This window comes from Populus trichocarpa, chromosome 7 (genome assembly GCF_000002775.5).
Source record: "Populus trichocarpa isolate Nisqually-1 chromosome 7, P.trichocarpa_v4.1, whole genome shotgun sequence".
In the NCBI taxonomy this organism is placed as follows: Eukaryota; Viridiplantae; Streptophyta; class Magnoliopsida; order Malpighiales; family Salicaceae; genus Populus; species Populus trichocarpa.
The window spans coordinates 5,271,184-5,285,684 of record NC_037291.2 but is presented as its reverse complement, the minus strand read 5'-3'; the positions used below and the strand labels follow the sequence as shown (position 1 = coordinate 5,285,684).

Below are 14,501 nucleotides of genomic sequence, written 5' to 3'. Positions count from 1 at the left end.
ATATGTTTAAGAAATGTTTGGAAGTATGATCGAACTGCATCTTTAAAATTTTTGATTTTTTTTGTTTTAAATTAAATTTTTTTATGTATTTTAAACGTTTTGATGTGTTGATATCAAAAATAAATTTTAAAAAATAAAAAAAATTATTTTAATATATTTAAAAAAAACACTTTAACAAATAATCTTTATTATATTTTATGTGGTTGAGATATATTTGTCACGGGGCATGAGATGTCATCTAAACTTCTTCCTAGCTCCTAATAACGTGCATGAGTATAAACACTTAATAATTCCAATAGGATTTTCCATAGTCAAGCAGATTTGTTTTATTGTTTTAGTTAAATCTTGAAATTATTGTCTAGAGTAATTTATTAAAAATATTTATATAAAAAAAAACATTAGATCGATGTAGAGACATGTATTTAAGATTGGAAAAAAAAAAAGACTTCATTATTTTGATTGATGCGTAAATTAATTAAATAGAGAATATTATCACAAGAAACAAATATTAATATAATTGAGACAATAGTAAATATATTACTGGTGGTGGTCAATGGTGATAAACAATTCTTGGTTGCATGTGGTGTAATTCATCTCAGCCATCGCCGTAAGCTATTTATTTCGTTGATTGTTCGGAGCAATATTGCAAGGCCTTGTGATCCTCAACAACTATATTATAAAATTATAAAATTATATATAAAACAATTTGAGGTTAATTTACTATATCTAATTTTATATAGCTGCGCTGCTGGACTTGTCTGGGGCATCTCTATCACAAAACTTGAATGACATTGGCTAAGACACTGGGATTTGTTTGGCATGCCTCGAAGCCCATATGAAACAAACACTTTGGTTTCTCGTGTGCGAGAAAGGGAGGAGAGAATCTTAAATTCTTCTGAAGTTGTGATTTATTCCCATCTCCTGCAGCATACAGTGATGAGTGATGGATAATGCGAAGGAAACGTCTTTCTGATCTAACAAGCAGCTGCTGTAGGTGAGAGCTTTTGGGTGGAAAAAGAAGTACTGTTAGCCTTTTCCTTGGAAGTGCTCTTTTTCCTGTTTCGCTCCTTCTCCTTCTCCTTCTCCTTCTTCAGATCATAAGATTTGATCTTCCTCTTGGAAACTCTACACACAGGTCAGAAGATCATATCAATCTTTAACCCTTTTTGGTGCTTAATTCTATAAACGACATATATATATATAGTTCTTTTTTCTTTTCTTTTTACAAATAAGTTGTTGAAATCTTCGTTTCAATCATATTCTTGATTATGGCTACGTAAACTAGGAATAGTTTTCTTCTCCAGTTTCCCTTATCTAACTAGCAACAAGGCTACACGCACACAGATATACACGTTACTATCTAGTCCTAATATTGTCAAAGAATGGCTTCTGCGTTAGTCATTACACACACACACATAGAGAGAGGGAGAGGGAGAGATTGTTAGCTTAATGATGTGTATATTGAGTTTTAATCTTGGATAACACAGAGAAATGGTTTAATATTGCAATTAATATGAAAGTATAATACTTAAATCCATTGCTTGCTGCATACTAATTTCTTGTTGAAAGAGGGGCTTCGATCATCCCCATAAATCTAAACATTGCATGCATACCCTTCTCTCCTTGATCTACTCAAATTCTGGAAACATAGGTCTCAGCTCAGCTCAATTCAAATTATTTTTATGGATCGAAATTCTCCATTCAGATATATATGCAATGATGATGAGCTAAATTGTCTGTATGTTATGGTGGTCTTATTCTAGGTTAGAACCATTATATTCTTCTTTTGATTGAAAAATAGTAATAAAAAATAATTAATGTTTAATATTTTCATAGAACGTGATGTAACCCTGTGGTTCTTGATTGGGAGATGTGTGTATGGAAATTATGATTGTGGCCCAGGAAGGATGAATGGAAGAAAACACAAGCTAGCAAACAGACAAATCATACAAGTAGCTGATGTTATTATAATGCATTTATATTTATTACTATTTGGAAGTAAAAATGAATGCTCCTATCCTACACCACTTCTTTGTTGTTATTGTTAAGCAATCTATCATCAATCAAGGAGCTTCTTAGCTTTAAATTGTTTCGTTTTTATCTTCTTTTTACAGATTCAAGCAGGGAATACATCGCCAAACTGGAAATGTGACTTTAAACGCATTTCTGCTTGCAAGTTCTTGGAAAGTAGGCATTGTGGATTCAACGGTAAACACATATATATATAATTTCTCGAGGAGGCAACTGGGCTACGCCTAACACAAGCAAAAAACATGGAGAAATTCCTCAAGCCCTACGACAAGGAATACATGAGAATGGCCATGTTAAAACATGAAGAAACATTCAAAGAGCAGGTGCTTAATTTTTCTCCACATTAATATGGATGTCTTTTAACTAATTATATTGCCTGTCCTAATAAGAGATTCTGATTTTTTGAATGATGTTGCAGGTATGTGAACTTCATCGTCTATATCGAACCCAAAAAAATATGATGAGAAACATTGAAAGCAACAGGCCTGGTGCGAGGAGTCGAGAATTATGGAGCTCAAAAAATGGCTTTAGCTTTAATCAGACTAATCATGCACGCGATATGCAGCAGAAGTCGATAGCGAAACTTGACTTGGAGAGGCCTGCTGAACTTTATGTTGTAGAATCAAATGCAGATACAGTATTAGAGCTAATAGATGAGAGTGAGATTCAGCTAACACTGGGACCTTCGAGCTATAACAGAAGGAGGAAACGTGAAACACCACTAACTTCAGATTCAGGACCAAGCCTCTCTTCGACTTCCACTGGATCCAGTCATTTAAACAGGACAAGTTCCTTGACAAATCAAAAGATCAACACCAGAAGAGAAGAGTTAAGTGGCCCTGAATTGGGGCTTTTCCAGGTTCCTGACATTACCTTGGGGTACCAAAATGGAAGTAAAAACAGTATTGGCGTTGAAGAACAAGTAGGGCAGGATAGACTAAAACAACCTCCTTGGCTTTGTCAAGTTTTGCGTCTGAACATCGCTTGAAAAAATATCTTTGAAGTCGACATGACAAGATTTTAGACTGATTCTTACCGACTACATCTATCAGCCATGCTTGTATTGGTTTTTCTGCTTAGCTACTAGCATGATGGGTTTCTTGTGTAAAGATGATTTTCCCTGTGCCTTGCAAAACCCATTACAATTTAATTATAATCTAAAGATTGACCTTTTCTGTTCCAGTCCAAATATATTATCTAGCAATTAGGCCCTGGATTTTTATCTGGAATTTCCATGTTACTTATTCCCATCATTTTTATTTTTATCTAGGAGACTTTTGCTTTTATAGAACAAAGCAGCCTGGAGAATTAATTTTGTCAAATATTTTAGGTTCCTTACAGAATTTCCTCTTTTCTTCAATGTTTTTGTAATCCGCCTGGAACTCGAGACCTTACCCCACTAAATACAACTAGAAGAGTATATTTGTGTTTGTCTGCCACCAGATGAACACCAGGTTCCTATCTCAATAATTGATAAAAAATTTCCTACCTCCACGGGTTCTTTTAGATCCCTCAGGAACATTCCATATACCTGGATTTTGAAAGTTTAAACCTTTCATATATATATATATATATATATATATATATATATATATATATATATATATATATATATATATATATATATATATGTGTGTGTTTGTTTTGTCAAAGAACCATCTCAACTCAAAAGTTTAAGCTAAAACTTGCACAGGCTCACATTACATTGTGCTTAATTTTTATCAAATAAATAGGGATGGTGAGATTCGAACTCGGGACCACTTAGTCATTAAGGCTCTGATACCATGTCAAAAAAAAGTGAGGTCCAGAATATGATTTATTTTATTCCCTCACATGTGGCCCAGACATACTCAACATGCACTACTGCTAGCCTGTCCCATGAGCTATCCTTGCTTTTCCAAAACCTGTATCCAAAAAGAATCCATAATTTAGATACAGGCCCCACGCTATACTGTTAACAGGTCCTCCATTTCTTGACCTGCCTGCAGGGATTCTTGTCAGAAGCAGCTGTTATAAGAACGTGAAACTGGAAGATGATTAAACGAACTTCATTTTCAATAGACTACTAAATGGACTATTACTAAGGCTTTATGATCATTTGTTGCTTGCTAGAAATGTTCTAGAACCGGATAGTGCGCTAAGTTACGAAAACACAAGTCATAATGTACTATTTCTGATTGCTGCTTGAGTTATGCTCTCAGCAGCAGCAACTCAGATTTTCATTTCTTGAGAAGAAACAAGGATCACTCATTGCTGTGTAGAAACATCAATCTGAGGAACAATAAGTTTAATAATTCCGGGTTTGTTTTTAGCCTCTGAATCAATATTTTATTGAAAACACAATGTAGATAATATTTACAAAAATATCAAACCAAAGAAGGAGATCTTAAGATACAAAGAGACAGCAACTAGTAGCCTTCTCACCCCTGCCTCACAAACAAAGCCAAAAAATCCTACACTGTACTCTTCACAGAGTACTGGTAGTTCTAAAAAAATAAGCGCATGTCTTTAAGACTCAAGATATTGAATGCCGGCGATCTTTGCTTGGTCTAGTTCGAGCCTTGGTATTGGAGAGTGGGAATCCATCAGCTCGCACGAAAGGATTAATCCTTCCAAGCTTTTTTGACACAGAGTTAATAAATGATTTTCGAGGCAGAGGAGGTTTATCAGCAGATGGACTGCTTGTAGTTGATACGACAGTAGCTCTTTCAATCTCCTTCATTTTCATTTTCATTTTTACTAGCTCTATTTTCAGATCTTCGTTCTCTCTGCGTAAGCTGGAGAGCTCATCAGAAACAGGACGAATATCGGTGGAGAATATATTTACTTTGGGAGGAAGATCAGGGGAATCTCCACCCATGAGATTGCCATTCATGACATCCCGAAGGCGTTGTTGCTCATAGTAAAGCACTTGGACCACAGTTTGAACTGGAAGCCGATCATTCTGAGCAGCATGAGCACAGGCCTCCCGAGATAGTTTCTGACAATCCATCAAGCTGCAGACTTTCTTCCTCTCCATGTCACTTAAAGCAGGATGGGCCTAAAGAACGGATCAAAAGGAGAACTTCTGTTAAATTGACAGCATGAAGAGATAAGAGGGGGTTTTTTTATATAAGAATGGACATCAACCAAGTAACAAGCATGCCAAGGCCCAGCCAGACATAAATATGGAAACTTTAATTCAAATTGTCTTATGATCAAAACTAGTAATGCAAACTATACTATCTGAAACTTTAAGTGAGGCAGTATATTTTAGGTAATGCAGATAGAGAGAATTTCATGCAAGGGACTGCACCTTGAGGTATATATCTATGGCCCTATACATCCCATCTTCTGTTACCCTTGATTGTTCTGGAATAATTTCAGCTAGACCAATAAATTTTGAAACTGTCAAGTTACGGTCGGACGCTATTTCAGCTAGGTAGTTCTCCATCAGCTTCGCAACTCGTTCCATATCACTTAGCAGAGTAACACCACATTCATCATCAGCATGGTAACCGATTCGGTTTCCTTCAACTTCATTCTCAAGGTAATTCATCATGATCCGCTGAACAGTATCTACATCAAACATTGTGTCCCCTGTAAAAGAATATGAAGGAATCAAGAGATCATCCAAGGCAGCCTGTCCTAATTGCAAGCCCATCCTCTTCTCCAAATCAAGCCGGCAAGCGACTGTTGTCTCAAGATAAATTGCAGCACGAAGCAACATAGAGAGGAAACTAACTGACAGTACATTCTTTTCCCTTGGTAGAAGACTCACTATTGTTTCTAGAACAACCCTCTTCTCATGCTCTTGCTGTGCCTCAATTTTCTTCCTTCCCTTCCCAAATGCTTCCTGCAAGAAAAAGAAGATTCAGATATTGTGAACACAAAAGCCACATAATTGAATCAAATCAACTTTTCAGGTTGGGATCTCACCAAACCTCGTAGAGATTTCTGCGCATAGAGCATTAGTACAGGACCAAGAGCGTACTGTTTAAACCCTCTTGCCATCATTGCAATCAAAACCCTTTGAAAAATATCAATTCTAAGAACAGTTAAATCTTCAGCCCACCAATCAACAATGGGCTTTGGTTGAGACACAATGGAAGAAATCACAACCTCATTGCCACTATCGGACCTTCCAGACATTGAAAATTGGCTTTCTTTGCAGGCTGCAAGTGCTATTGCATCTAAGCATCGGCTTACCAATTTCACTTTCTCTGCCATTGGGAGGAGGTTTTCTGAGAGATGTAAAACTGAAACTGCTCCTGCTAGGCTCTTTAGTGCCACTTCATTCAAATACGCATCAGTCCTTGACACTAAATTTCCAACTGCATAGTCCTCAGTCATCTCTAGATACTCTGCCACACATCGAAGCATGGCAATGTTTTCTGTACTAATTTCAAAATTAATTCCATAACAGAACTTTGCCGCTAGCTCAAATGCTTCTGCCCCGCCAGGGACATTAGGGATTTTTATCTCAGAAAGATCAGCATCACTAGATTCTGACACCATTTTCCTAATGTATCCGCTCTTCGAGACTAACGGAAACTACAGTAAAACAAGGAGAAAAAAAAACTTGTGAATTTAAAGAACTACGAATATCACAATCGAATATTAGATGACTGCTACCTAGTCATTTTCTCTTGATATTGGTTTGATTTATTGATACAAACAACAAAATCTAAGTTATAATGTAACACAGGTAGGAGACAGATTACTAGACTGGAATTATTAATCGTTCTTCAATCTCTAATGATCATAATTTGAAATGAGAATCCTACCTTGTGCAATGAAAAAGAAGCTCCTCCAGCATGAACCGTGACATCACTGGGGATTTCCTGGGAAAAAATCCTGTAAAGGTTTATGGTGTTTGTCATGTCCAGTGCATAATTATAGGAAAAGGAAAGAAACAAGAAGCTGAAACAGTTTATACCTTCGATGAAAACATAGATAAAACAAAAGGGTAAAGAATCAAACCATTCACTGGTTCTCTTCATGGCAGTGGACTGAAGCTCCTTCTTTTTAGAGGACATGTTAGTAGTACTAGTGGGTGCAGTTTCTTCCTGATCAAGTTCCACCTCAACAGAGATATAATGATCATGATCGTGTCTCCATCAGGCAACGAATGATGAAACCAAAGTAAAGAGAACCTTAGTTTCAGTCACTCTTCAAAGGTTGTGGTTAGGCAAGACCACCTCCTTCATGTGCATGTCTATCTCCACTCTCCAGTGCTTTTTTTGTTTCCTTGTGACCCTTTTTTCAAACTTGCTATAAGAAGCTGAAATGACCAATAATGGGGCAGAAGCTCAAGCTCTCAAACGAATTTCCCATATCAGGCTTACTGTTTAACAGGGATGAGACTTGTTCTGAGGGATAGAAATGTACAGAATGGCATTTCGGGTATTATCAGATGCAAGGAGGGACAATTGAAGTAAGAGGATGTAGATTATATTTTGTGGTGTAGCTAGGCTAAGCATTTCAGTCGAAAGGATGAGATGTGTGCATTTTAGGTGAGAGTTTCCATGTGGGAATTGTTCTTATCCACATACATAAGCACCCATCTTTCATTTTCTCTTAGTATCATTTTGAATCCAAAAATGTTTGGAATTACAATAATATATCTTTATAATAACATATAGCTAGGAGAAAGGAAATTAAGATTTGAGGAAATTATGAAGAAGGGTTAAATATCAGAAACCGAAGATGTTTTCTAGCATTCATAGTATTACATGCGGAGTCATATGTTATCATGTAATAACATGCTGTCATGCATGACCCATGTAGTAAATGTTTGATATCAAGGTTAATTGTAAATAATTTCACTCTGTTCTTCGTGAATATTGAAAATTGTTTTTTTGTTTTAACATAATTTTTTTAGATTGTTTTAACCTGGTGATATTAAAAATAAATTATAAAAAATAAAAAATATTATTTTAATATATTTTTAAAAAAAATATTTTAAAAAATAATTATAATCACACCGTTAAATATCAACTAATATAAATTATAAAAGGGCTCGAAAGCTCCAAAAGCCCACCTCACTCCTTCCCCAGGCGGGAAATGTGCGCACACATGCATTTAGCTAGATCCTGTTGTTTTTGCCATGGAAAATGGTGATTTTGGGGAGAATGCATGGCAAAATGGGCTATGTTCACACGCTACCTGGAGAATAATATTTGAGACTGCCCCTAGCTTCAATAATTTTAAGGGCAGCAGATTACACACACACACACACTGAGAGCTGGGGTCTCATGGGGGTGGCCTTGTATTGTCACAAACAGGCTACTTCATGATATATATTGCTCCTCAAATTAAATGAGAAATCTTGCTGCTGGGACATCAATAATTACACAGCTACTCTCACGAACGTCTCTTCACATCACGGACCAGTTCATAATGTTGATCGTTCATAGGACAGAAACAAATACAGAAATACGAATCCAATCTTGTTCTTTGTTATTATTTCAGTCCCACTGACCCTATCGATATATATAGAGTTATATATTATTTAATTACGTGATAACAAAAAAAATGCTCGCAAAATCAAGTACTAGCTCAATGTTATGATATTTGTTTGAGACTGCAACAACCCTATAGAAAGCAAACCAAAATAAATTATGAAGTTTAATTTCTAATTAATGCAAGTTAAACCCTCAAACTTGCGTCCGGGTCATAGACTCCACTTGGTTTAATAACTTTGTTTTTTTTATAATTATTTTTTATTTAATTATACGATAACAAAAACATACATTTGCAAAATTGAGCACTGATCAAATACTGAGAATTTTGTTTAAGATCACGACAAACCTATAAAAAAAAATTGAAACAAAATATAAATATCAATTCAAAATTAATTAAATATTAAAGGATAAAATTAAAAAAAAAACAAAAAAAATCAAAAAACAAAAAAAAAAAAAACAAGCAAGTAGGCTTAGGTGGCCTAGCTTGATTAGGCCTTCAAAAAAAGCTCAGATATATGGGCCTCCCAGCCTTGGTCTTTTTTTATTTAATTATTTTTCAAATTTGGTATACAATGTGCGGTTTGCCTAATTTTTTCTTTAAAACAAAAAAACATACAATGCTTGTCTATAAAGGCAACCAACACATTCACTCTAGTTCATCTTCGACTAATTTAATTGGCTGAAAAAGTTACTCTCCGACATTTAAAAAAAGACCTGAAAACATCTAAGAAACACTCTAAATACCTAAATAAACCCATTTGTGACATTAGATTAGCACGAAAATGGTAAAAAAAATGAAAAATCAACACAAATCTAAAAATAACTTCTCGAATCCCGATTTACTTTTTCAAAAAACTATCTAAATGGAACTTTCCTTACTTAATAGAACTCATTGACACTAAGAATGTTTTTTTTTATGTTTTGAAATATGACCAACCAATAAATTTCTCTCTTCTTCATCATTTTCCAGTGAGTTTCTCTCTCCTCTCTCAAACACATGGACCAGAAATTGAATAAAATAATTTTTTGGATCAAAATTAAAGTTACAAAAAAAATAAAAGGACTATAGAGGAAGAGAAAGGAAATTAGGTGAACAAGACAACTTTTTTATGCAATTTTGAGATTGGTTGTGATTTCTCTTTATTTTATACTTCGGTCTTTTTTTGTTGAATTTTATCTATTTTGGATAAATTTTAACAAATTGGTCAAAAAAAACTTTAATTGAAAAAAAAAGTTTGAGAAAGAAATTTAAAAAAACATTTATAGTTATTATGGACTGCTACAACCAAATACCTAGACAACTGTAATTAAAAGAATAGAGTATAATTAAAAAAATATTATAGTCATTTTGGATCATGTTTTAGGTTGATAGATTGGTTTTGAGAGGTCACATAGATGTTTATTAGGTGAAAATTGATTAAAAATTATTTTTTTAATAAAAAATAACACCTTTAATTTCTCATTTGACTTTATAGTGACTAAATTCTAGGCTCTAAATGATGTGTCGCCTCCTACTTTCTTTTCATAAAACAAAAAAGATAAACAACATATTATCAACTTATTTTGAAATTTGAATAGAAAAAAATAATGACTCAAGCACACAGGTTTGGGCTGACAGACCCATACACCGTGCTTCATTTTTAAAGGCTACATCATGTTATGCCACCTAAGCTCTTGTGTCTGGCATTTTATTTTATTTTATTTTATTAAGTTTAATTTTCTAAAAATTAAGTAAATTAAAATATATCATATATACATGTTTTTAAGACAATATTTTATTAAATATCATTTACTTTTTACTTTGTTCACAAACAACCATTCTTATGGTAGAATCCATCATAATCAATATTTTATTTTATTTGGTTTCTTTTCTGCAATCACTTAATTTTATTATTATATAATTAGATAAAAAATATTTAAAAAAAAAAACTTATTGAACTTTTTTTGGTCCATGACCTAGATTTGAAGGGTTGACTCTGATCGAACCCATATGTTGTTTTTTTAATATTTAAAAAATAATATTGTTTTGAAATTTCTTTCAAATAAAATTATGTTTTTACCGATATTCTAGCTTGTATTTAAATTTGTCAAGTAAACCCGATAACGTAAAGTAAATCTCCACTTGGTTTAGTTTAATTTAAAGGATAACCATATGAGCTGGGTTTAAAGACATTTCCCAATAGTTTCCTGCAACAATGCACAAGTATTGTTGTTGCTGTTTTATGCACAAAATTCTAAAAAAAAGGAACGTGAATTGCGAAAAGACTCTCAAATTCGAATAATTTCTGAAGACAGCACATGATTTGCGAGGACTCAATGAATTGCTATATCGTTGTACAGATCCTAATTCTTGCTAAATAATAGTGTAAACCAACCCAGGAAACTACACGTCATCAACATTTCTATCAATCAACCAAATGTCCATAAGGTCCACCATCAAACCGTAATTTGCCTCACTGCCCTTGGTTTTAGATTCCTGCCGAGTTGGGATCCAGACAACATGAGAGCCTCTGGAGTCCAAATACGAGGCAGTCCCTTCATCTGCTCACTGATGACCGTTGATCTAAGTCCGTTTTACTAAATTTCAACGGTGTAGGCCCGGCCAGGTTTAGTGAAAAACATCTGTATGCATGTGCTTGGTAACTGTCATGTCTTTCCAAAGCAAATACTCAGATTTCGACTAATGCCGCCTGTCAGCCATGGCCGACACAAATGGAGATCAAATCAGCAGCAGAAGTCCGTTTTGAATGTTTGATGCGTCCAATTGGCTACAAACAAAAAAATTGAACATGGTGATGGCTACTTTATGCACCTTTTTCAGAAGTCTCTATGTTCTCATCGGATAGATTTCGAATCGTTTAGAATTTATATAAAAAATACTTAAATTATATGGTTTTTTTTAGCTTTCAATAATTATTTTAAAGTTGTATTCTCACAAATCATAAATCAACCAAGTATTCGATCTCTAATACTAATTCATACCAACTGTTACGGGGTTACCCCGCGACATCATCTAGCGACGACGGAGGCTTTTATCGTGCCTCCTGACGAGGTGTAATGTTGGGAAAAGTTTTTGAATTTAATCATAAATTTATTATTAATGTTTAGGACTCATATAGTTAGGCTGGGCCAGAAGTGGCCAAACCCAACGTTCACTGCATGAATAGTGGACGTGAATTATAATTCACGCCCATTATTCAAGCGCGAACAATAGGACGTGAATTATAATTCACGTCTACTATTCCCTATGTGAACAGGGGCAGTGAAGATGATGATGATGATGAAGAAGAAGAAGAAGAAAGGGAAGAGAAGGAAGCTGCATGGCGCAGTGGCGATCTGGCCGTGGAGGATGATGTGTGGTGGTGGTTGAGGTTGTGGCAGAGGTGGTGGCCGATCTTAGCCATTGGTAGAGGAAGAAGAAGAAGTTGCAGAGGAGAGAGAAAGAGTTGGTGTAACCACCACGTGAGGTAGTCGGACGGTTGCTTGTGGTAGAGAGGATGGTGGTCAAGCTGACAGTGATAGTGGCGGTGGCCGAAAGCCACGGCAGAGAAGAAAGAAGAGAGAACTCGTTCCAGAAAAAAAAACTGGGGAGGAGAAGGCTGGTTTTTTTTTTTTTTTTTTTTGGACCGGATTTCCTTTATGTTCAGGCCATGAAATCCACCCCTATTTATAGGAGGTGGAAAATGGTAATCTTGTCTTCACATGAGAAAAATTTCAACCCTTGGTTCGGTTGGTAAGGATCCTAACTGTTGGTTCCAAGTAAGCATCATGAACTGTCAAATTTGACAGTTTAAGGCTGCCTGAGTTGGCTACTTTAGGCCGATGTCGAGGTCGTTTTGATGATAATATGCCTGAACATACCATACTCGGGCATAGAGGGGTGTCAAGTGACTATTTTGGTTCGTGTGTCGTCATTTTTGGTGGACATATAAGGCATTAAATGCACCTGAAAAGTAGCCAACCGGACAACATTCTCGGGTAAAATCGGGGAAGACAATGAACAATGACCAGACAACGCATCGTCTGGTCCTCTCTCTGTTTTTTTTTTTTTAATGCAAAAAGGGTGTCGTTTTGGGTTAAATAAGTGATTTTTGTCAAACTTCAATTGAGTCCTTCATCTTTCGTATTTGTTCAATTGCATCCCTAATTAACCTAAACCTTTTATATACTGCAATTTAGCCCCTGTAGAACTTCAATTTGAACCCCGGATTTCAGCGCCTTTTGCACTTTGATCCTTGGTCTCGGATTTATGTAATCTAACCCCTAATTGACCATTAAACTTTCAATTTCTTCAATTTCACCCCCGGTTTCAACCAACTAAGCCCCTAGAGTTCGACACCTTTTATAAACTAGTCCTTAGCTGCGAAAATCTTCAATTTGACCGCTAAATGACCTCAAAACTTCAATTTTCTTGCGGTTTTACCCCTGATTTCAATGAATTAACTCGGTAAAAATTAAATTTGGTCTCTTAAAATTCAAATCTTCTCAATTAAGCCCAAATTGGGTCCCCAAATTTAATATTTTACCAATTAAGCCCAAAATAAAATTAATTTGACCCATTTAAAGTGTAATTAAGTCTTTGCACTTAATTAAATCCTTCAATTGGACCCAAATTAATTCTTAAACATAATTAAACTTTAATTTAGTCCATGATTAAATCAAATTGGCTTATTAAAAATTTAATTATGTCCTTGGACTTAATTTTTATGCAAATACATCCAATAAGCATTTAATTTGACCTTGAATTTGCATTATTTCTCTATTTTCAGGCATAATGGGGTACAATTAGGCCTTGAACTTCCTCCAAAATTACAGCTTGGTTTATATGTATTTTTTAGAATCCTCTCATGTCTGCTTTCTTCACGTCGCTAGCCTTTATTTTATTTTATTTATTTTTATTTTGAAAAAAATGAATTTTAGGGAATAACCCAGAATTGGGTTATGACACCAACTATCAGTGAGAAATCTCCAAAATTCTTTTTAGGAGAGAAAAATTGTTATACCTTTGAGTGCTAGCTATTTTCTTTTGTATATGGGTGTTTTTGTATTGTACTATTGTATTTTCATGTGCATAAAATAAAAGGCATAACATTCTATTTATAAGGAAACCTAAAAATGCTATAAATAGAAAAATATCAATTTACCCCTTAAATAATATCACATATATTATTTTATGATAATTTTATAAACTTATTCAATCAAATCCTTACTTAATTTTCTTTTAAGTCTAGAACTATAATCCTCAATATTAATTACATTCTAGTCGAGAATTTCTAAAATTCATTTATAATCACGTCACACATGATTAATCATTCCATTTTAATTTCTGACTAATAGTTCTTGTGTGTGTAACCCATTAGGTTCCCTAATAAATTGGTCTAATTATAAATTCAAATCCTAAATAAAGTAGGATTAAATAAATTAAATAATTTAATTTATTATCGATTCAACAATTGATTGATTTATATTTAAAGATCAAGTACAATATCTAGCAACCTGTTATGATTCCTAAAATATTAGAAAAGTCATAAGTGGTTTGACTTAACCTTTTAGTGACAAGTTTCTTAGTGGAATTATTATTTCTTCTTTAAGAATGTTCTGATTTAGATATTATAGCATGAAATATGTCTGCTTTGTTAAATTATTTTTTGTTCTCAACACTATAGTCATTGATTATTAGAATAAGATTTGAAACTTTTTTCAAATCTTATTCCACCTTGGCTAATGAGTTCACAATCAATACTATTTGAGAACATATGGAATATTTTCTCTAATTCACCTAAGATGATGAATCTTCTCTTGATTACTCAAATATCATCATATAGTTTATGGTATACTCAATATCTACTCGTTTGTTACCCTTAATTAGGACAAGGTGTAGTCAGGATTAAAGCATACAACTCCCTATATAAGATAACTTAGTGACCTCAAGTCTAAGAATCATTTACACAACTATCACCTGAGTTTTTCTATAAACATAGGTGATCTCTCCATGTGAAATTCTCTTTCAAATCAGTTCAATAT

At 34.3% G+C, this 14,501-nt stretch overlaps 2 protein-coding genes across 2 annotated transcripts; one reads left to right on the top strand and one right to left on the bottom strand.

Annotated features, from left to right (window-relative positions):
• Positions 1–682: 682 nt before the first annotated feature.
• LOC18101130 (uncharacterized) lies at positions 683–3,213 on the top strand. The gene is made up of 3 exons (XM_024605166.2): positions 683–1,135; positions 2,115–2,354; positions 2,450–3,213. Exons 2-3 carry the CDS (start codon positions 2,274–2,276, stop codon positions 3,017–3,019), a joined length of 651 nt encoding a protein of 216 aa, XP_024460934.2. The 5' UTR covers positions 683–1,135; positions 2,115–2,273; the 3' UTR covers positions 3,020–3,213.
• A 1,119-nt stretch (positions 3,214–4,332) lies between these two features.
• On the bottom strand, positions 4,333–7,403 carry LOC18101131 (BTB/POZ domain-containing protein SR1IP1). Its single transcript, XM_006380577.3, has 5 exons — positions 6,994–7,403; positions 6,798–6,867; positions 5,950–6,564; positions 5,327–5,866; positions 4,333–5,071 (listed from the first exon to the last, which is right to left on the bottom strand). The coding sequence occupies exons 1-5, from the start codon at positions 7,047–7,049 to the stop codon at positions 4,547–4,549; spliced, it is 1,806 nt and encodes a 601-aa protein (XP_006380639.1). The 5' UTR covers positions 7,050–7,403; the 3' UTR covers positions 4,333–4,546.
• Positions 7,404–14,501: the final 7,098 nt, after the last annotated feature.